This window comes from Ciconia boyciana, chromosome 3, assembly GCF_034638445.1.
Source record: "Ciconia boyciana chromosome 3, ASM3463844v1, whole genome shotgun sequence".
Taxonomy (NCBI): domain Eukaryota; kingdom Metazoa; phylum Chordata; class Aves; order Ciconiiformes; family Ciconiidae; genus Ciconia; species Ciconia boyciana.
In genome coordinates, this window is record NC_132936.1 from 111,297,165 (window position 1) to 111,322,166 (window position 25,002).

Sequence of the window (25,002 nt, forward strand, 5' to 3'; positions counted from 1 at the left end):
AAGGTTGCAGGAATAAAGAGTATTAACAATAAGAAAGAACATAATATGACAAACAAGACAGATGGCTAACAAACCTTCAGATAGGTTCTGTACGACAAATAATCTTATAGATAATTATCTCTGTATGACAAATAATCTTATAGATAATTATATCTTCTAGAGGACAAACTGCTCAAGTATTATTTAAAATAAAAACAAAGACTTCTTTGGCCCAAAGCACTGCAGAAATTCACTTAGCTTACAGCTCTACATAAATAAGGTAGGAAAGTATTTAAGCACTGGAAGGACATTATAAAAAAAAGATTTTCATCTGAACATAAGGAAACTTTTTTTTTTTTTGTACTGTGAGGGTGACTGAGCACTGGCATATGTTGCCTGGAGAGTTTGTGGAGTCTCCAAACTCTGTGAGCCCTTTCCAAGGCAGCCATAGCTTTGCCAATACAGCTTATTTGAACTAAAACAAGATAATAAGCAAAAGATCAGCTCAAAAGGCTGTTCCATCCATTTTTTGAAGGATGACCTAAGTTAGGAGCCCAGACTCCCTATATAGTCAGCAAAGGGAGAAGGCACCATTGGAGAATGCTGGAGTCAAGCAATGAATGAATCATTCTCATCAGACAAGCAACAAGCTCTCCCACTCCTGCTGAACATATCAAGACTTTAAGTATTTACCCTCTAGATTTCCTATTACATGGTCTCGCTAGTACACTGAAGCTCCAATTCAACTGCATTTACCCAAGGAATGCTTTGTTATAAAACAAAGTTGTAGTGCATTAGCATCTCGAAAACTTCAGCCCATTTTCACTCTGCTGAGTACTCCACACATCGTGACATTAGGATAGGAAGGCAGACCATAGTATTTTCAACCATACACATGTAAAACTACACAGCTTTGCATAGCTTACACTGCTACATAAACATGGATATCTTCTACACCAGCAAGTGTTACTATGTTAAGCAATCAAAGAATCTGTATCAAAATATATTTTGTCAGCAAGAAACCCATTATGAAGGAATAATATTTTGGGTTAAATCCAAACGTCGTCAGCACAGTAATTTAAAGATTTGATTAAAAGTACTAAAATATAACTTGTTAAAGTGTTCTGCAGTTATAGAAACTTCTTCTCTTTGATTTCCATAACATATATATTACCTCACTCCTTCCCAACTGTTAGACTCAGTTTCATTTCATTATCTTCCTGGTCCAGAGGTTTGAGGGGAAAACACACCATTACCAAGCATTTTGACCAGGAGTTAGGTTGTAAAACATCACAGGGTACTTCTACACACTTGACCAGGCCAGTGAAACATCACCAAGCCTTTACAAACACACTATGTTCATTTAATAACAAACAGCTAAAGAGCTCGCAACTGATGAGGTATTTGTAACAAAAAGCTATTTTAGACTAGTGGCAACCTTTTTACAAAACTGAATGCTGATGAGTAACTGATTAAAACCCCACTTTCAATTTCTTTAATTAAATCTAAGAAAAAAATACAGAAGATGTCAAAGGTGATCTGCAGAGCAGTTTTAAACAGGAGGACTCAAGCTGCTTCCCTCCTCACCTTTCAACATTAAAGACTTTTCCAAAAGGTAAAGAGATATTTGTATTTACCCTGGAAGGCACACATGAAGACAGCCACGCAGAAATAAAGAAACTGCTGCCTGACCATGTGATCTCATTTACACTGCTCAAACTCGGTTATAACAAAAATAAAAGCTTTGATTACAGAGGTATAGGAAAAGATTTATCCCTTACCGCTAAAGTTGAGAAAGAAAGCGAGACAAAGTCCAAGACATCCAATAGATCTTCCTTAAGAGAATTAAGATTTCAAAATTAAGAAGTAAAGCCCTCTCAGGCACAGCAACCTGAGCAGAGGCTCGCAGTCCCACCAGGCACATACCCCTGGGCTGTGCACACTGAGCTCTCCCGCAGCTCAGAAAGGATGGGTGTCCAGCAGAGGTAACTGCGGCAAGCTCTGCTCCCTTTGCTCTCTTCCTATCCTCATCTCCTGCTCTTCCAGTCATTTCTGTTTGTGCCAGAACAGATGACATACTTGACTTACAAGTACCACCTACTTAAGGGTGATCTTCAAAATGGTATCTTTTTTCCTCCCTGTATCTTCCATCTGGAAAGAAATACTCACACCACTACTGCACACCATCTTTGTACAAATCTGTAAATATCCTCCTGGTACAAAGAGATTATTCGTTCTTTTTCCATATTATTGTTTTAGGCTCTCAGTGTTTAAAAAAAATTTAAAAAAGAAATCAAGAAGTGCTACTGTTCCAATTCATGGTTTCAAGGATCTTTGCAACTGTAAATTGAAGTATCCTAGAACACATGCTGGCTGAACACACTGAAAGACTCACCTGCTAGACAAGATCACACCAGCTAGAAAACCAGAGCAATAATATATTCAACCTCCTACACCTTCACACTAAATTACAGTCAATTTGCTAAAAGTGAAGCCACACACAACCACTCTCCCTTGCAAAGTATGTTCTCACACTAATGAATCTACAGGCTGCACTGAGGTGGTTATGTAACATCAGCAAATTGAATTTATTTTCCTGGCCCTATTTTCTGTCAGTCTTTGTAATCATCGTCTTAGTTTCAGTTTCCTTCATTAAGTCATCCTGTCACAGTTTCACCTGTTCTGAACTTACCAATCTGACACACCTGTAAAACTACTCAATTGTTCCACTGTTATTAATATGCAGTAACACCTGGAGACAGCACCAAGCTAGTCACTTCAAACACTTAAAGCAGGGGGGGAAAACCCAAGCTTAGCCTGAAGAGCTCATGGACATGGTTGCAAGCAAGAGTAGAACAGGAGAAAGTAAGACAAAAAGTAATCATGTTGGGGTTGTTTTCACACAGGCTTATACCTGTGTATTGACTGTGTGGTGTTTTGGGGTTAGCCATCTCTTCTCCCAGTTGATCATCTGGGATGATGGCCACATAGTTTACGAACTTTACCCTCAAAGACTTGCTTGAAACTGGTGGAGTCAATCCAGAACTGGCTGCTGCGATCTAGAGATGCTCTACCCAATTCATGAGCACATAAATGATTAATGTCTTCCAAAAGTAGGCGGGGAGGGTTTAAAAGACATTGCTGCTTATATTCTTTCAACTGCTGCTTCTTTCAGACATCACTGCCATACAGCAGGGGTAGAATAAGTACTTTCTATGAACTCCTTTAAATTTAAATACCACTGAAAACTGCTGGTGACAATAAAGGAGTATCTAGTGAACTACAGTTTCCAATCTTTGATCTGAATTACTTGACCTTGTGCTAATGCTTAGGAGATTAATTCAGTACCAAGAGTCCTTAATTTCATTAACCATATTTATCATCATTTTTCTTTACTGAACTTGCAAACTATACAGTCATGTTCATTACTGTGCAATTGAAATTTTGATAGAATGGCCACCTTTTCCCTCCACCCCAAAGATAACAAAAGCATCTTGATGCTATACAAGCATGCGTTTCAGAAACATACCACTCCCAAAAGGTCTTTGGGCAGTAGTTAAACTTGTGAAGAAAATACACAGCCCACAGCTTCCCTATGCTCCCAAGTAGGGGCTGGATAAGTGGGCATTATTCATTATGCAAACCCCGTGAAACCTAAGGTTTCCAGCCAGCAAGGCCAGAAGGCAGGCTACTTTGAAATACAGATTACACCTTGAAGAACTCTGTCATTGTGCAGTAGCTGGCTGACAATTTTTTTTTTTCCCCCTAGATGTCAGAGCATATGCCACCACTGATGACTAACAAGTAAGGAGCACAAAGAAATTTTGGTGCATCAGTCAAACCATGATTGAAAAAACTATGAATGCTGACATCAAATCAGGCTGCTATCTTTGAAGTGTAATATTCAACAGTCAGTGAATTATTTCATGTCAGTGCTGTGTGGATTTCTGATATTGGCACAAGATGAGAAACAGGCCAGAGCCAAACTATGATGGAATGAATCTTTATTTCCAGTTGATCAGCACAATGGACACTAGTAGCAGACAGATGCACTGCACTATCTACAGTGATATTCTGGGAAAATATTATGGTAGTTGGAAGTGGCCAGTTATAACCAGAAATGAACAAGTAAACAAAACTGAGACATCACCATAGAGATTTATTTCCATTAACAGACTCCTCTCAGATGTTTTCAAAGTATAAAAAAAAATTTCCAGAAACATTTCCAGAAAAAAAAAAATCCACTTTGTATCTCAGACTCTCAAAGGACTTACAGGAGGTTCTGTCTTTGGTGGAGGAAAGTTCAAGACCTCTCACAAAATAAGAGCTATGCATGCGTGCATACAGATACTAGGTAATAAAACAGAATCTTAAATATTGAGAAGAGTCAGAGCCTGTTTCATTCTGCTCCTGTCCTTTCACCTTGATAGAGATAACAAAAGAGAAAGAATCTTAAGTACTGAGAAGAGTGAGAGCCCACTTCATTCTGCTCCCGTCCTTTCACCTTTCCTGCATAATTTGATCCTGGAGAACTGCAACGCTTCAGGGAACACTGGTCAATGCCAACAATTCAGCCCCAATCCAGTACTAACCATCGCTTCTAGAGACAAGAGGTTTTTATTGACCACCTAGCATCTTCACCTCGAAGAGAGCCTCTCTAGAGCGTCTGAGTCTTCCTAGAGGAAAACCCTGCCTGCAAAGCATCTACAGACTGATGATACTATCTTTTACACAGCCACTCCATATGCCACATCCACCTTCTCGCCAGACCAATGCCTATCGTAGGATAGCGAGAGTATAGAGTGCAACCTCAAGTACAATGCATCACAGTAAGTTTCAAATCCTACACATGCAGAGCATATAGGACACTGTCCATTTGGAAGCATAAAAAGCCCCCATTACACAACTACATTAGTCCAGTCTGTTGTATTTGAAGTGCAAGCATAGCCACAAGCAGATTCAGTATCACTAAATACTAAAAAGAAAAGAATCCTTCATGAGTTGTTATTAAATCACAAGCATTCAAAACATTTTTAGCAAGTAAAATATATTTTGTGCACTCAAAGTATGCCACATGGGTCATGAACACAGTTAAATCCAGCTTACTAAATAAGTGGATGTTTTCCTCCACTGAACTAAAATATACAATACTTGTCAACTGTTAATTATACTCCATCCAGAACAGCATCCTTAAACCTCTCTTCATTGTTTGTTTTTCCACTAGCAAAACTGGGATATTCGAAGTGTTCTAATATGTATCTGTTCCAATATGTATCAAGGATATTTTACAAGTGCATTGAGCTTTGCTGTGTTTCCCCCCTGTACTTTGGTTGAACATATGGAATATTAGCCATCTTTGTTATATTCATGCTCAACATAGCCACAAAAATTGTCTTAAGATGTATTCTAAAGAACTGTCAGATTGAATTCTTGAAATGTTTATTCTCAAACTATGGCTAATTTAAAAAACAAACTGTTCATATTCTACGGGCTGAAAAAAGAAACATTTTATATTAAAAATGCCAGTACATTTATTGAAGTAATCTGTTCACATGTGATTTTTATGACTATTTTACACAGAACACAGATTTTAAGAATAATTCTTTAAAATAATAACTTTCAGCATGCATCATGTCTCACCATTCTGAAGTTAATCCAGCAGTTTCCTACAGCACTCTTTACTCTTTTTCCTCCACAAATATCAATATCCATCCTATCTCCAGATGCTATAAATATGCCATTTGGGTTAGCTTTCTGGGGGTTAGTTGATTACTGGGGTTTTTTGTTCTGAACTTAAAAAACTAGTATATTAGTAGGAACAAGTATTTCTTCTAAGAACTTTCTACCTCTGTTAAGGAGGGATGGCTAGTATTAATTTACTAAGAACCATAAATCCCTTTCCAGAAGGCTCTTCATTTTTTGCAACATGAAAAACAAAGAATTCTACCACCATCTCACCTCTTCCACATTTTCTTAATCTTTTGCTTACTTTCTCCTCACATACTCTAACAGAAAGCTGTGAGAAGCAACCTGTCCTTTGTTTTAGAAATGTGAAATTTTTTCCATCTGATCTTTAAATGACATACCAGCACAAATTTATTAATACAGGTAAGATTAGATAATGCAAAGCTTCTGTAAAATTTGAGGCTTCAGTGTTTTGGACTACAAATTTCACTTGCAGAAAAAGCCACGGAAAGCAGCAAAGGAGGATTCCAAACCTACTAACCTGTACACAAAGTGACCAGCCACAGCAGCTGTGGCTGGTTCCCAAATATTTCAAAAACTTTAAGGCATAAAGCACGAATAAGAGGATGAAGCCTTCACAGCACAATTCTCCAGTATATGCTACCTCTTTAAACATTACTTGCTTTTATAATCATTCAGGCAAAGAAATTAACACACTCCAGAATATACACACCCATTTTCTAAGATTCTCTCCCTTCAATTCCTTCTCGTGGAAGCTTGATACATTGAGCCTTCACCCACCCATCAGTAACAACAATATAAACACTGCCAAGATCTTCTCTGCCTTTTCTTCTTCATCAACTTGCATTTGCATCTCTGTGCCCCACTAGGATGCACCCAACCACTGAGTTACCTCCACTTTTTGACCACAAAGCAGACTTCTCCAAGTGAGGTTGAGATACCCACATTTGGTCATTCCGTTCTGAGGACTAAAAGAGGCTGCAGGACAAGACACTACACCTGCCCTGAGTCAGGACACTTACCTGCACTTGATTCTCCTCTACTCCTACCATCCTTAATTGCAAAATTATAAGCCTCCCTCACCTTGCAGTCGCCAACTAGTCTCTGTAGACACAGCTGGGAATAGATACCATATTTTTCTGCTGAAAAAAAGATGTAATCTGCCTCACTTGCATGGAGTATTCAAAATTTTGAGTTTCCAAATACCCTCATCCACCTACTTTTTATTACCCGAGTGTACACATATGGTACATGAAATTAAGACAGCTATAACAATAAAGACAAGAAAACCAAATACAGTAGCAAGGGGGAAATATGAAACAGAAGGGACACCAACCAAGTAAGCAACCCAACACAGTAAAGGGAATTCATCATTAATACAACTGCTGTGACACTTCCTCACATACTGAGGACCAAGTGAGACCTACATTCTTGTGCAAGAATAATACCAGACATAATAAGTTGGAAATGGAGAAAGAAAGAAAGAAAAAAAACAACCAAAAAGGAACCAGAGTTTAGTTCATAATAAAAATAATAATAAAAAAATATTGGACCTCTACACCTATTGCAATTAAAAATAAAGTTCCACAAGGAAGAAAAAAAAAAACAAAACCACTTTTCTTTGTTCAGTACACCCTCCAATTCTCCTGAATAGGGGATGGAAGGAGAGGAATTACGCAATACAAACTTGTAAATTCTTATTTTCTAGTAACTTCTCCTGTAGTTTCAGCTGAAAAAACTGCTATTCATATCTTCTTCCCAACACCAACCTTCCCCACCCCCAAAGAGCGAGCTCTGCTGGTGCTAGGTAACAGCTAGATGTCACACTAATATCTTAACTGAGATGTGGGGAATATAGCAGTCCATACTACTCAACAAAAAAAGTACATACATAGGCACCTTGTATGAGAAACAGTCCACAAGCAACTCTAGGCCTTGCATACAGGCAAGAGGCTGACAGCTCCTTTAAGCAATATACACCTATTACTTTTAATTAAACATATAGAGAAGCAATTCACATATATTGGGGCTCCCATCTGGTACTAAGTAAACCATACAGCAATAACATATTAGGTACTTTCTGGATTAAGTGCACTAGTCAAATGCAGTTACCAGAATGAAAAAAATTAAACATTAAACATTTATAACAACCTAGACTGGGAGAGTAAAAGTCATATTTAGAGCTCAGACTAGATTTACTGCCAGGCAGTAAATTGTTGAATACATATAATTAAGCATACACAAAACAGTATTATGCTAACAAGACTTTAAGAGTAGCAGTTAGGTAAAAGACTAAAACCATCTTTCATTGCAGCAAATTCTTCTATAGTCCAACGGTGCGAACCATTTATGCTATATGTGGTGCCATCTATTAGTCAGAAAATGTCAGCATTCCTGCAAACAAAGTGAAGAGCTGTGAGATAACGTAACAGGTTTTGAAAAACTTTGTTAATCACATTTCACACTTGAGAGCTAGCATCCTCAAACTTGAAGAGTAGAATAAGAGAAGTCACATGCATTTCAAAAACAAGATCCAGTTTGGCTACTTCAGCTTAGATTTTTAGGCAAAAGAAAAAAGCCTTTTAAAAATATATTTTGTGTTCTTTAGAAAAGAAATGGGAAAGGAGAGAAGCTTTCCTTTAATTAAAAGTAATGGATTGTGGCTGGAGATGTGCAAACCTTCAGCTATGACAGTGTTGGGAACGGAAGAAAGTCATACAAAGGAAAAACTAGAACTAACACAGCAACAAAATTGCCAATGATGCAAGTGCCAAAAAAGATCTGGTTTGGTGCCCTTAGTGGACAAATACAGAGCTGCAGACATCTTGAGTAAAGAGCAGTTCAAAATGAATTTTCATCTTCTATAAAGCCAAGCCTTATGTGAACTCGTTGCTTGCTGTAAATACAGAAGAGTTTTGGATTCCCAAAAAAAGAATAGACTTGAGATAAAAAGAAGGGGAGGAAAAAGTCATACCACCACCATATTCTTCCCCGCTCATCACAACAAATGACATTGGACATAGGAGACCAATGTGTATTAAAACATAAGTTAAAAACCATTAAAAAAAAAGCATATAGGACTCCACAGCCTCCTTCCCCCCCCTCAATGGGACAGCCTCAGCCAAGACACCATGGTTGCCAACATAAAGCTGTCTCTAATATAGCTATTAGGAAGCACAGTGCCAGAGTAAAGATCAAAATCAAGGCAACTAAGTCATGGACTTCAACATCTCAAAATACACACAATATCAGGCAAATCCTTTATCAGAAATAATTACACTGGAAGTAATTTTGACAGTGCCACTGAACTTCATTTTGCCAGCACAAATGAGTACAATAGTTTGTCAGTGCCCTTTCTGGTACTTACAGTTGTAACTTTTTATTCAAAGTCATTATAATTTTTTTTTTTTTTAAAATAAACTGTATTTTTCAGATTGAAAAGTACAGAGAACTAAACATAATTTCCTAGAAATCTGAAGCAATTAAAGACAAATGCTTCCACCACATCTGAAAGCAAAAGAAGTTTCCCATCAAAAATTTGCTTTCACCTAGCAAATGACATAATTTAGTAGGACAGCTCTACAGAAAATTTTAATTCCAGACTGTTCATTGCTACATGTAGCTCAGAGGAGATGCTTCAGACATGTCCTACTACATGTTCATAACTCTCCAACCTTAACAGCCTGAGGGCCCTACCAATTATTTCTAAACATTGGAAAGGCACAATCAACACCGAGACAGACTCTGAGTCTAAACCAAGCACAAAGTCAATAAATTCATGCTGCAGTCTACTGGATGTGCTAGAAAAGTGAGGAGAAGTGGACGGAGCACACGTATGCCAGCTATCATCATCTTTATAAAGGTCCTTTTAGAGCAGCCAGATTACAATTGAGGACTAAGAATCCATTATTAAAGCTATGCTGTTTCCGACCCTCTACCCCCAGCATATCAGCTGGCTGTATGGGGTGAACAAGTAATAGCAGTTAGACTTATGCAAGAGCCAATATAAAATGCTATCCTGGGCTCTCTGAGACTTCCCGAAACCAGTAAGCTATCAACTCATTCCTGGTCTTAAACAAATAAAAATGCCAACCAAACAAACAGAGAGGGACCCCTCTTCCAATAAAAATATTCAAAGCATTTTAAATTAAAAGCCATATATAGTTTGACTGCCAACTGCAGTGCTTTCTCCAACTACTTATTTCCCCAACAATTACCTTTCATACACCCACGTAGTCTTCCTCAGACAAAATGATGTTATTAGTGTTTTTTTCTCTCTGCTCACAGCAACGTCCATATGATCAATACCATTACAAGTTCCCACCTCCTTACTCAGCACCCCGTAAGATAAAGTTTCTAAAGAACTAGTGCAAAATCTACATGTTTGACTCTTCCACATGATCCTTTCTGTAGGTTGTCTCTCAACGTATTTCCTTCAGTATTCATGCTTTCACAATATAACACTGCATTTTAGTAAGAATGTATAATTTTCTTGTGCCATATGTATGGTTCAGTGCACCCACAGGCACACCTATGGTTTCACAACTGTCACATTATTGTTATATCTCAAAACCACAAGAAATAGTCTATAACGACACAGAATGCAAGTTATACGAACATAATTTATTCCTCACAGAAATGCCCACTGTTCCTCTTGGGATTTTTTTTTAAGTTAATTGCACAAACAATTAAGGCAGCCCCATCTCTCTTCCTTACCCACAAATAAGGGCTCTGACTGACACGCAGTGCCAAATTAAAAAAAAAAAAAGTCTGCCAGCTGAAGCAAGCCTCAACCCTGCCAGCTGCCCCTTAGAATACAAGTTGTTGCCCCAATGACAGATGGCCATACAGCTCACGTGGCAATTCAAGAGCGGCTCCAGTTCTCAGCCTGGCATAATTAAGCCAGCCAACTGCAATTCCCTTTTACCTTAATATGCTGTCTGAAAGATTAAAGCACCACCGCAACCATATTTTGAGCCGTTCAGTGATCCTTGCCTTGAACAGCGATCAGCTGGGAACACAGGACAAATGACAACTGAGAGCAACAACTCCCAGTTCAACCATTCAGTTTTTATCCTGGGACAAGCTGAGCACTAAAGTCAGTCCAGAAAGAAGACAGGTATTGTACTAAGAGAGACTGTATAGTTCAAGACTAGACTACCAACCACAGGAACCCAAGAGCATCACGTTCAATGCTGTGCTTTGCCACAGATGTGGTTCCATAATAAAGTTTAACCAATTTAAGAGTATAATACTGTCAGAAATGAAGGTACAGACCTTTTTCCACCAGCTCCCTCACACAGTGGCCAGTGATTGTACAGGTGCACTGTCACTAAAACCAACAAAGGAAGGAGGAAGCAAAGCACCACCGAGAAAATCCCTTTTGGTGGCCATCTGCAATTACACTGCTTAAACCAATGGTGAAACCGTGCCTACAGACTTCCCTGGTGACTTTGGGCAAGTTATGTCATTTCTTTACATTTTCATTTCCCGCTGCTGAAGTCAGAACAATGGTACTTCACTACATCCCAGGTGTGCAATGAGGAAAGCTACAGACACGACTGAAAGCCTACAAGACACAAGAGGACTGCAAGACAAACGTCCAAATTGGTAAAACAAAGGGGATCCTTTACCAGTACCTGAAATCACTTTAAGCCATCACTAGAATCACTGTAAGAAATGGTGGGATAAGAGACATTTCCCCACATTTACTGCAACCCCAATGCAAGACCTTCAGGCAGAAGGGAAGGATTAAAGTTAAGTGCACTGATTAGTATCTTTTTACATCACTGAATGCTTGAATAGCTCTTTCCCAAGTAAACTCTTAGCATATACAAAAATAAGGATTTTTGTGAAGAGATCAGTAAGTCAGAAACCTTCTGGACTAGAAACTGCTCCTTGGCCTCCCTCCACCCACTGCATTACTGTTACTAGAAATACTGAAAGAGGAAACAAAGAACCACTGAATTACTCCTCTCACTTTAAAGAAAAAAAGTTAAATATGGACACATATATATGAGTCTATTCTTAAAAGAAAAAAGTAATTTCTTATTTAATTTAAACCCCTAAGATCATTAAGTATTTACAGAGACTCTCACTAACAGAAATTTTATCTATGTGGGGAGACTTTGCCAGCTAGGTTTAGAGAACAGGATACTTATGACTTTTGTCTCCACATACACGAAAAATATCTGATGGCGAGAAAGAAGAGGCATGCCTTGGGAGGAAATTTATCGTTTATCTGTATTAATAAAAAAGGAGCAGGTTGATTTTTTTTAACTGATCAACAAAACCAACACAAGCAGGATTCATGGATACCAAGCTCTCAAATCTTGTTATTCCGATGTATCCCTCTTTGCCCCTTTCTCAAGCCATATTTTGATTTCACAAACTAGTGGAATTAAAATTCATTTTCCGCAATATATTCAGCCACTTCTGCAGTACTAAAGAATTTGGGGGAAAAAAGACAAAATATATATCCCAGAAATCTTACAAAAGAAAACTTAACCAGGCTCTAGCAGGTCCCTCAGCCACCATAATGCACACACAGTAATTATATCACTGAAAAATATAACCTTTCTGCCAACAGGACCCTACACACAAATATTAAGAAAAATCATAGTGAATGTTTAGCACACAGTATATATACACATAATTTTAGTGACTACATCTGCATCAAAACATCACAAAGATACTAAAACAGACCACTTCTTCAGTTTTCTTTACTATTTAAAACTTGCTCATTATGAAAGTGGTAATTATTTCCACCAAAGTGACAGAAACAGTTGAAAATTTCTGCCTTCCCCAGCCATTACAGTACTATGTCAACAGACTATCTGTTTGCTAATAGTGGTAGTCCAGTGGAATGCTGGAGATCCAACCTTGCTGCTAAGGAAGAAACATTGGGTTGGCACCCAAAATATATTTAGTCTGAAAATCACTGCACCCAACTCACTAGGATTTCAGCATGCTCAGTGTTTCAGCTACCATTCTTGATTTCATATGACTGTATAACATTTATAAATCTTACACAAAAAACCACATTGGTGGCTCATAGCATTCTTTGTGATCTTGGTCATTAAGACAACTGAAATAAATGAAACAAACTATGCAGTCAGTCTGTTGGGAATTACTCAAGAACATGGTAATGAATCCACTCTTACAGCATCAGTGGATGGCAGGTATTGCTTGGTAGGTCTTTCAAATAGAGAAGTTAAAAAGTCATTATTTTTCCATACACTACCTATTTTTAATCTCCATCATGTCAATCAGTGTAAGAGCAACGCACAGCAGAGTGCACACTCAAATCTTCAGTTTCTTGAAAAAGTTATCCAGAAAAACATAGGCTGAAAAATTCATGAAGTGAATGTGAAAACTGATCTTAAACTGGACTACCACATAATACCAATATGAAAGTTTCAAATAAAATTTTGTTTAAAATTCGTTTTCCATTCTTCTTTTTCCCCACATTATCCACATCTTTACAAACAAGTTCACACTTCCTTTATACTCACTTCTTATTTTCAGCCCAATTATGCAAACTATAGCTAATAGCTATACTGACGCAAGAAGCCCCTAAAAGATAAAGTGCTTATTTCAACATTAGCATGACCAATATATTATCCTTTAAAATTACATATTAAGGTTATTTGGTCTATAACTGAAAATCAGAGTAATTTCACCTCTTCTTCTCTAGTATTTAAAAATAGGTTTAGATGAGACAGAGCTGTCAGAAAACATTATTTCCTGTTAACACTTTTAACATTAACAAGCTCAGATGTTCAAATGTTACTCAGACAAAATGGGAAATCCAGCATCACATCGACATGTACTATGACGACTTTATCTTCAGAACAGAGTTTCATTAGACACCCACTGAACCTACTCAGGTATGCCTTTTTCAGTTAGTTAAACCTTTTAAAGGAAGGTAAAATTTGACAATGGCAAGCATCGATACTGACATTGTCAAGTATATCAGCAGATTATTGATCACAAGCTGGTCATCAGCGAGCAGCTGCTGCCAAGAAATTTGGCAAGATATGAAAGGGTCTAAACTCTTTATCAAAGGCCACCTGAAGTCATTCAGATATTACACCCATTATCACAATCACACCCATTCTTCTCCTAATCATCCAGACAGCAACAGTAGCCCAAAGCATTTATCTCCTGCCTTCCCACTGATGCTTAGCTAGCCAAACAACTGCACAACTTGTGTTGAAGGAGGTTCTCTCAACAATGATCTGAAGCATATGCCTCAGAGGCTCAATTACTATATAGCTTTGCAGAGAGTTAAAAATGGAGCCAGAGAGGAAGCTCCGAATGGATCTGAATAAAATGGTTCTTCTGTGATGGAAAACCCTCTACTCATCTTCATATACTGCAGCCACCCTAGACCTTCAGTCTTGCAGCTTCCAAGGTCATAAAGGATGGAGCTCAGCTGTCCATGATCCTACCCATGATCTCATCTTGGGCAGTTGCAGTCAATACAGGTCAAAATAGAGCAAGTGAAATTCCAGAGTAAACTCTGGTTTATTTTGAATAATTGAGCTTCAATGACTGTTGAAGAAGGTGAAAGAGCTGAACCTTTCTGCAAAAAAAGGTAAGATGGTCACAGATCTCACCACCTTCAGAGAAAGGTGAAGTGTCGTATCTTGCCAAAGACTAATATAACAACCATACAATCAAAGTTGCTGTCCTTCCTCCTTCAAGACAGCAACAACTTAAGGAAATAGCAAACATTAATTTGAACAGCTATTACATGCAATTTAAATTGATGAGCCAACAGCATTTGGGCCATCTTTCTGGTCTCTTGCTTTCCCAATAGTCAGGAAAGGCTTATTTCGCCAAAAAGCATCCATTTTGTCCTCAGCTCTCAGAAAAATGATTAGAATTAGAGGTTTAACTATGCTTCTGCAGCATAAAGTTTTCTATAAAAGGTATGTTGACAAACTTTCACAACTATTTATTTCTCAGAGGACTACAGCAAATCTGCACCAAGGCCTATGTCTTAAGAAGACTCAATTCCAAGTAAAGGAAAAAAAGTCACACTTTTCCACTCATCTACCCAAATACAAGAAGCTTGGGAACTGTAATTATTGTCAAATACCTCCTAAAAAACTCTCATTGGCCAAGTAAGAATGAAAAATGGGGAGGATGCTTCATTTGTCATATACACATAAGATCAGTAGTGCAGTAATCAACTAGCCAGATTCATCTGTGGGAGAAGGGGAAAATGAAGTAGATTCAAGAGGTAGTTCTGAGTTTCTGTTTGGGAACCTTAGAAATTCAGTAAGACAGCAAGACAGGCTGGCAATATCTGACTACTGAAAAGTCTTTTTCCAAATGCATTTAAGTAGTATGTTAGATTTTTAATAATTATTGATGAACCAGACTGGATAGCTATGTATTTACTGTTGCAAAATCAAATTTCAAAATAAGAACTAAGCACTAAAACCAAAATAAACTGTTTTACCTTTCATGTCATTTCAGATCAAATTCAAGTGTCATTTGTGGTCAATGGGAATCTTTCAGCTAGCCAGGATTTCAGTGGGCTTTGAATCAGAACATCCAAAAGCATTATTGCAGTGTTAGAATTATTTCAATTACCAGGCATCTTCTGAAAGAACTCGAAGTAAAACCATCTTCTTTAAAAATAAGAAGCATAACAAGATACTGTGAAATAAATGACTTATTTGTGGTGTTTTAAAATGCACTAAGAAAGCTTTTGTAAGTTTTGCTGAAGAAAAACGCACCTGATAATTATAACATCTGACTGATTTTCAGGGTAGCATCTTTGTAGCATTCACTCCTTCAGCAAGGTATGGTCTCAAAACAGCAACAATACAGGAAACTGCGGCGAAGCCCTCATCTTACTGTTGTATAGATACACCCAAACCAGCTTGGGGACAGAAACTGCATTATTGTCTTAGCCAAGGCACTCCAGCAGGTCTAACAATCCACATGGAGGAGGGAGTGCCTTGAAAGAGCGTAATGAAAGAGGGTCAAGCTAACTCAAATTACCTTCCATTTGCCACAGGCTAAGAGCATACACATGAACAATTACTGTGAATCAGATACCACAGATCAGCTGACATATGGTAACCTGTCATCCTACAATAACCTGTCCAAATACAAAGATAGCTTGAAATTTACACTGGCTGTAGAGCTACAACTCACCCCTATTCAGAAAGCAAGAGGCTAAACCCTCGAACCTTTGCTTCTAGATGTACAAGCTGAAAACAAGCAACAGAAGAGAACCCACGAGTCAGAGCCCTTAAGGCAAACAGGCCATTTCCAAACACTACGAACTGGGATTACCAAAAGGAAATAGTTACTGTAACACGACCTATTCATGCTAACTAGTCCTTTGGTATAAAAGCATGCACACAGCATGATGACCATGAGACTGCAAATTCAGTTCTTCTGCTGGTCTGGACAGTGGTTATTTAACACAAGTGTAATAATTCCAAGTATGGTTGTTAACTTTGCCTTGTAATGGCAATTCACAGTAGGACAAAACACAAGCTTTTACTTCCCAATGTCATTCCCCAGAGTGCTTGTTTCTCTATGCTGTGTTTGGGAGCTAGGAACTAAAGAGTCCTCTAGATCTTACGGAGGAATATCCTTTCAGTGGCCTACAGCTAGAATAACCCACATGTACTCTTACTGTTGACCTCCAGTATTTTCTCAGCCCAAGAGCAATGCCTGATAAGAGGTTTAGTTCATTTTTAAAATCAGTTTGCACTAATAATTGCAAAAACCATAATCAAACAAACAACCCTAATCCAAACACCGACCAAGCTCAATGAAGTCAACCAGGACAGAAAAACTGAAGAAAAACTTTATATATAATCTATCAACACTAGACTGTCACTCACATGGTAGAGCTATACAGCTGAACATATGTGTTTTTGGAAGAAGATAAACACTACTGTTATTTTGATATTGGAATACCAGTAATATCTGGTATGTATTGGAATGATATTTCTATACACTTTTGCTGAATAAACTAAGTAGAATCAAGAAAATATAGCTGCTTATCAGAAATAAACCTAGCCTCAGCGACAATGTTTCTAGGCAGAAAACAACTATACAGCAATTCAAGCTCCTAGAACAAAGCAGTGCCTGAACTCTCACATTTAAGACATCAGGAGGGACCTGACAAACCTGGCAATGGAGTGGAAACTGCAGGTTTCTGTTACAACGAACAGTAGGTTTCATTGTATGTATCATAGCACGCGTCGTAGAACAGACTCACAGCAGCATTTTGACAGCTCCTCTCAAATGGAGAGGACCATTGCCAGTCACTGTGCAAGGCTCCAATCCCACGTGACAGCTAAACTGATCTGACGGTTAGCTGTGAGGATGAGGGGCAGTCCCACTTCCTTCCTCCCACTCCCAGCTGCGTACCTGATGACCACTTCTCTTACAAACTCACCAAACTCTGCAGTTAGTTAGTTCAAAGAGCTAAACCAGCTGACAACTATTCAGGGTGTTTTGGAGGCTTAGTTTCTGTGGTGATCTGGTTCGGGAGCTGCAAGTGCCTATGCGAGGCAGGGGATAAGAACATGAGGCTAGAAGCAGGAATTATGGGATGACCCCTTCCTTTAGCAACCAGGATCTAAAATTACTTAGTTATCTTGTCAAAATGCAATTAAAGGAAGTACCTCTTCTGTGATTCTGCGATTCAGAGGAGAACATAAAAAATAATCCCTAAAAGCCTACTGAGAGAATTGTATGTTTTACAAATGTTCATTTGTTGCTTGTCTGTGTCCTCCCAGCTTCTATGTATGGATGAACAACATTTTAAGAACAGGCAGCAGTATGACCAGCAAAACTTAGTTATTGAAAAGAACCACAATAACCGCTATGCAAGTTATCTTTCAAGAAGTATTCCAGATTCAGAGATTTTAATCACCTCAAAAAAAAGTTCATTAAACTTTCTAACAGGAAGTACAATTTAAACAATAGGAGATTCTTCTAGAGTATCTTCTTTACTTCAGAATCTACATCTAGATCTTGTTCTCCTCTTTTACAAGAATTTAAAAGTACTTTTTAAAGTAGCAATATCTTATAAAAGCAGGATGTTCTGTAATTTCACCATATGTTTTCATTTGCTCCCCCCCCCCGCTCATTTCATCAAGAACTGATAGACTCAGAATAAAATCCTGGGCTATATTCAGATACTACAGTTTAGTACCATGAACAACAATAAAAGTCACCAAGTATGCTTCCTCTATTCAAGTGCTGAACAGAGAAACACCACATAAGCAAGAAACAAACAGAAGCACTTAACAGCCAGAAAACATGAGAGGATTAGGTAATGACAAAGTCAACTGAACAAACCTTTCATTTTCTCAATTCCTGTTACTTCAGTCATGTTTTCTTCTCTTCTTTGCTTTTATTGTCCACACATTGAACAGTTCTGATTTACTTTTCCTACACCATCTGTTATAATATATAAGGCTAAATATATTTAATCAGCACAATTTAGGAATCTTAGAGAAGCACACCATCTCCTCTTCCAAGCAGACCAAAGAGTTCACAGCCACAAGCTGTAAGAGGAAGTTTAAGCTCTGCCACAGGTGATCCACATTATAACACACATGGTGCATACTCACTCCCTTTACAGAAGTGACCCAGACCGGAGGGTGGGCCAAACGAGTTGTCCTCGCTGCAGTGGCTTCCCCCTCTGGCTGCCACCTGGCCTCCCCCATGATACTGCTGTGCATGTGCACAGTAAGCGTGCTTAATGTGCCGAATAAACACACGTGCACAGCAGTCCCTCTGTGCAGGCACTGCAAATTCAGCACTTGCTGGGCACACCAGATTTACCATGCTGGTGAGGAAACTGCCTATGTAAAGCAAGCTGCAAGCCTCACATTCCCAGGCAGCTGCTGGGATGACAAAGCCTTCACAGTGCTCCAATTCTATGCATATACATTAAATCCTCCATATCCAGTGCACATAATGCTTATTACGCTTAATGCCCTGCACACCTGCAGTAAAAGCCGGACACACGTTGGACAGCTTTGGTCTACTCCATAACTGTGATTCTCCCAGGAAGCACCAGAGCAGGAGGGGGGCACAGAGCATAAGCTTCCCCCAAAGCAGAAAGATATCAAATGGATCGATGTAGGACACTTCATTACTTCTTTACTTAAACCTTTGGGCTCAAAGCTTTTGTAACACAGAAACTAAATTAAAAAAAGATTTGGTACTTCTGGGAAACTATAACAGATGTTAAAGGTCTTACAAATGACCAAAATATACCAAAACTATGGGCCATGAACATTACTGTGTATACCAAGAACAAATACACTTGATTTTGATCTCTCCAAAACAGATAGAAAGCTTTAGCATAAATTTAGGCACTTGTCCTACATGAAAGACAGAGGTACCCAGACACTCCTTTGTACTCATGATGCAGAATCAGGCTTTGGGAAACAGAAGTTGTAGTTGAAGTACCAAGTTTATAGATTCTAACCTTTTATCTGTAAGATAGACTTTGGAAACTTTTCATTGCAGAAACAAGGATTACACATCCATATGTAAATACATCTTTTCACAGCCTAGGACTCTCTTTTAAGGAATATGGAAAATCCTGTATTAGATTTCTTTCCACCTGGGGCAACTGATGCCTGACTTCTTGACTTCTTGCCATAAGGGATGATCATACAAAAACTTAAACCAATTCAGTTATTTTGATGCAAGTCTGGGCATTTGCTTCAGAGTAAGAGTCATTTAATTCAGTTACTGTTACAGCCCAGCACACACCAACATAAGCCTTTTGGTGCATGTGTATGTATACATATATATATATATAAAATTACACACATGCTTACACACATGCACTTGAAATAGGGCCAAATAAAGACTCCTTAACTTTCCTAAGATATTTATCTCAGCATTACAAAATTCAAGCTTTGTGAGCAAGAAACCTACTGGAGCTTAGTTTCTACATGTTTGTGTCTTACACAGCCTAACCTACTCCTCCTCCCAGTACTTCAAACCCTCATGTCCCCTATACAGACAAATGACTAATTCAATTACCTGGTGTGCTGACAGGCCAGCTGGTTGCTGCTTCTTGGCATGGGTAGAGAGGGTAAGTTATAAATGTCTTTCCCTCATTGTCTTCTTCCCAATAATTACTAGCCCAGCCAATAATTTCTACAAAATTTAAGAACTTCACACCCCTTTGTCAAATCTGGCTGAAATGAACTAACAAGTTCAGAAGTTGCAGAGTGACAGACAGACAGACTGTATGGGTATGTAAGTCTTGTTTTCTTTGGAAAATAGATTGGGGAGGGTGGGGGGGCAGGCAAGCAAACTTGCAAGGTAGGTTTACAGGCTGTATGAATTAAATATGCCCCAACTCCACAAGTATTGACCCAGCTTAACCCAATCTAAATCGGAGCTGCCACAGTCCCACCACACCCACAGGCATTCAGTGTTATCCCTTCCCTTCTACAGGCACTTGTGCCAAAAATCAACTTGGGGGAAAAAAAAAAAAAGCAGTTAGCATTTGGCGCAGGCAGCTCCGGAGCCAGCTCACTGCCTTGTCACATGGACACCGCTACCACGTAAAAGGAACGCGCAGGATTGTGGCAGACGCAGCTGCCATGGCGCTACACATTTGGTACTTAACAGTATACAGGATTGCCTAAAAGCACTTAATATGGGACATAGAGCCCAGAACCTCATTAGTACCATATCCAGTAATGTCCTGATGTTATAAAGAAGCACATATGTACTAATGTAGTTATTATTTTGAGAACAGAAACAAGAAAAAAAATTTCATCTGTGTCTGTGATAGCTCTGAGGTTGACAGTTTCAGCTGCATTCTGGACAAGATTTTTTTTTTTTTTAAGTGTCTAACCTTGTCTTCTTCCTAAAACTGTAGCCAAACCTATACACTCAAGGAAAAAAAAAAAAAAAGGCACTATAAGCAAACACAGGAATATTTAAACACAGACATCACCCAGTCCAGACTTCCTTTTGGGTAGACCATTGTCCTAAAGCAAATGAAAGGACCCATCTATTCTGTATCCTTCATGCAGAATTCCAAAACCACAGAATAAACCACTGGCAACCCCACTGGTGACTGGGGAGATATCAGGAGGGAGAAGGTAAAATAGAAGGTAGCATAGTGTAGCCAGAGTGGCTAATTTAGAGGGAGGGAGGTGTGAACAGCAGAACATAAGGCAAAACATCTTGGGAAGTAAATCCTGATGACATCTTATCTTGGCTGTACAACACAGTGAGTTTGGGGGAGAATTTTTTTTTATCTGCAATCATTTATGATCTCCCTTCCCCACTAATCAGAATACAGGCACACAATCATTGTTTATCAATGTATAATATAGATAGTATGATTATGCATTCATTAGATCTATTCATACCACCTATATAAAATACATTAAAGTAAGATCGCTTCACAGTATAACACACAGCTTTGTTTGATTTTTAAAACCCTAAAAGGAACCTTTGATGGAGGATTTTTATAAAACCATTTTTTCCTAATGATCTATTTATTAATAACAGGAGTCACAACTTGATTTTTACCCAGTGGTGAAAATACAACAGCTGTTACACAGTTGCAAAACACTGTCCACTTATGCAGCATTAAATAATAAATAAAGCTCAAGACCTAGTACACGTTTTACTATGCAATCTACTTTAATGACATGAAACAACAAGAAGTTCCAAAGATTAGCTGTGTGCTACATTATCAACCCTGTTCCATGATATTTGTACTTGTAAGTACTATGCTGTAATACGAAGGAGGAAAGAAATTAACAATAACAAAGAATATTTTTAATTTAATCACATTATTGGGCACATATCCAGTGCACATATCGCTGCACTCACATTATCTAATAACAATTTTTTTAAACAAATTTAAATCTGAGTTTAATAGAAACCCTTTCCTAATAACCTACACTGCTTCTTTTGTACTGCCTTTTTTAAGATGACCTACATTGCTTGGGAATAAAGGTGAAAAAAGTCACCACTGACTTGTGTGGTATAGTCTAACCCTAGTATATTGGTTTATAATTTAGTCGCATTATTCATCATCCTTTACAGTAACAGCCCTGCACAAAGCAATCAAAGTCACAGGTAAAACTGGCATTAGCTTCCAGAGATAGTGGATCAGACCTTGCAAGTTCTGAGACAGGAATAGGAACTGCACTAGAGACACCCCAAATGTAGATATAAAACTAGTAACAAAAGACCTTAATGTTGTTGATACATTTTTGGGGAAGTCAGACCCAGTGCAAGTGACCTTCAAAAATGGAAGGAAAAAGCTAGCAGTGATCCATATGGAACAGTAATTTCAGCAAACTGGAACTTGATTTTGTTACAATTTTGTCACCACTGAGTGGCAAGCAGCAATGAATAATGTAAAAAAAAAATAATTAGGTGAATGTAGAGTTCCTCTAAACGTCAGAGTAATACAAATAAATTGCAGCCCCATATTTTAACAGAAAAAGTTTCTGCCTGTATCTTTAGCAATTTAATAACATATGAACAGTTTGAGATAGGTAGTCCAATGTAAAACTGAATAATCACAGCATTTAATCCATAAACACACCTTTCTGGATGCCTTTTAGAAGTTATATTTTCATCTGTTTAAAAGAAAAAGTAAACCATGTGGTTGAAAAAATTCTATAATCTGCATATGGAACATCAATGATGAAAACCCTCAGTGCATGTCATTGAGAGGAAGAAGTTCTTGTTCTTTTCGTTGTTGTTGGTTTTGTTTTTTTTTTTAATGTCAGTATACCAGAGAAGTCATTTTAATTATATAATTACGGAAGATTTTGGAAGGTTTACACAAGACCCATAATTGGGCATAAGACATCACATCCTCTAGTTATATACACAGCAATCTGGTCTGGGTAACATTCTTTGCTCTGACCAATGTGTGCGAGGGGGGGGCGGGGGAAGGAAGGGGAGGGAGAGGAGGGGGGAGGAATGGAGAATTAAAAATACTTCCTCAGATTAAATTTTCTTTACTTCATTTGCTTAAGATGTTTTGATTGCATAAAACGCACTAAAATATTTATCACGATGCACCTCTGTAGTTAAAACACCTTGTTCTCGATGTGATATCCTAGATACTCAAACAAAAGACATTCAGATGACAATGAAGGCTTTTTTTTTTTTATTTTAAAAAGACATTTGTACATCTAAAACTGCACCACGGATCAGTCTCCTTTATCATGCCAGAGTTGTGACAGCCAATGCATAAAAAATTAAAATCCAATCCACCAGATAAGACATGCAAAATGTCTCCTCCAATCCCACCCCCATCTCGCCTTCAAAAAAAAAAAAAAAACCCAACCCTGCACATACGGAGCACACGCACACTCGCACCCCCAAGAGCCATCATTGGGGCGACAGTGCCAGGGCTGAGAGACCGCCACCCCCTCGCCCCCACCCCCGTACCCCAGCACTAGCGACCCCGCTCCAGGCTCCATTAGGGGAGGAATCCCACCTCGCCGCTTCCCCAGCCCCTCAGACAATGGTGCTTTTCCCCATCAGCTCCAAATTGTCAACATTTTTACGCTAGGCCCCGGCCTCACCGGCGCGGGCGGACCCGCCGGGCAGGGCTAAGGCGCAGGGGGCCGAAGCCCCCGTTCCGTTCCGGCCGGCTCGGGGCTGCCGGGTGCCGCGGCGGGGGCGGGCGGGCGGGGGGGAGAGGGGGGCGGTGTGGCTGAGGTAAATAAATGGCCGACCGGCCGCGGCCCGCGCCCCCCCGCCGGGCGCTGTAACAGAAGCCCGGGCGCCGAACTGCGCAGCAAACATTGCGCGGCGCGGCGGGCCGCGGAGGCTCGGCGAGACCCGGGCCGCCGCCCCCGGACACCATTTCGCCGACGGCGGCGGGGAAGGTGTCGGCGCAAGTTGCCCGGCACCAGCCTCCCCCCGCAGCCCCCGGGCGCCGCTCCCCCCGCGCCCCGCGGCTTCCCGCGTCACCTCGCCCCTCCGCCGGCCCGGGGGCCCAGCCCGCCGCTCCCCGCGGGGAGGCACCGGCTCTCCCGGGCGAAGGCGGCTCGCCTCCCCGCAGCCCCCGGGGACGGGGCGGGAGGTTCGGGGGGGCGTTCGCCCCGTTCCGTCCCGAGGGGCCGGAGGCGATCGGCTCCCCCCTCCCCGGCGGGCGTGGGAGCGCGGCTGGGGAAGGGGCCGAGCCCCCGCCTCCCTCCCGCTCGGCGGCAGGGCCCAGCGGCCCCCAGTCGGGGCAGAGCCCAAGCCAAACAAAGCGCGGCCTGAGCGGGAGCCAAGGGTGAAGCAGCCTGGGCTTTTCCTGCCGGTGCCCGGCCGGGCGCGGCGGGGCCCTGCGCCGCCGGCGAACCCCGCGCAGGCCCCCGCTCGGCGCGGCGGCGCCTGGCTTACCCCGATCCCCGGCGGCGGCGGCGGCGTTGTTCCTCTCCTGCTGCTGCTGCACCGGGCGCGGCCTGGACACTCGCCTGGGTCTCCTGTTGGCGGCTCGGACCGAGTTCATTTGCCGACTCGTGTGGGTGGCGGGAGGGGAGGGGGGGAATCCTCCGGCAACCGGTGCCTCGTCGGGGAGGGGGGGAAGGAGGGAGCCCCGGGGCGGCCGCCTCGCAGCAGCGGGCAGCAGGGAAGGAGGGGGGGGTCTCCAGGCGCGGGTCCCGCCGCCGCTGCCGCTGCCTCCTCGCCGGCTCGCTCGAGAGGCAGAGGAGCCGCCGGCCGCTGGCTCTCCCGAGCGCTGGCTGTGGGGGACGTTCGCGCCGTGGCCCCCCTCCCCGGCCCCCCCGAAAATCCCTCTCTTAAAGGAGCCCCGCGGTCCTGCCCGTCTCAAGCCCGTCGCTGCTCCGTGGCAGGAGGAGCCATTGACACTGCCAGAGACACACACTCGCGGGGAGGCAGCCGCGGGCGGCCGCGCTCCGCCAATCGCCGCCTCCCACACAGCCGGCCGGCGGCGGCGTGGCCAATCCCCGCGCCGCTTCTATGGGGCGCGGGGTGGGGAGGGGCGGGCGAGCGGCGCGGCGCGGGGTGGGGTGGCGGAGCAGGATATAAGGGTCGGGGCGCGGGCGCGGGGGGGTGGCGGCCGCGCGGGGGCCAGGCCGCGCTGTTCCCTGCGAGCGGCCATGGCGGGCGCCGCTGCGGCGTGAGGAGAGGGCGCGGGAGCCAGGCGCGGGGCCCGGGCCCGGGCCCGGTGGCGCGGCGCAGCCCAGCCCCGTCCCGTCCTGTCTCACCGGATCCGCCTGAGGCCGGTGGGCCAGGGAGGGCGCCGGCCGGCCGGCACGGCGGCGAGAGTAGGCTCCGTGAGGGGGCCCTGGGTGCATGTCA

General features: G+C 41.3%; 1 protein-coding gene across 2 annotated transcripts in view; it reads right to left on the reverse strand.

Annotated features, from left to right (window-relative positions):
• FBXO11 (F-box protein 11) overlaps nt 1-24,528 on the reverse strand; it is a 79,202-nt gene extending 54,674 nt beyond the window's left edge. The window contains exon 1 of one of the 2 annotated variants that reach the window (XM_072857102.1): nt 24,082-24,528. In XM_072857102.1, the coding sequence (XP_072713203.1) occupies nt 24,082-24,190 (109 nt within the window). In that variant the 5' untranslated portion in view covers nt 24,191-24,528. The remainder of the gene's footprint in view (nt 1-24,081) is intronic. The other variant, XM_072857101.1, reaches the window with a different exon arrangement.
• Between the last annotated feature and the right edge of the window lie 474 nt (nt 24,529-25,002).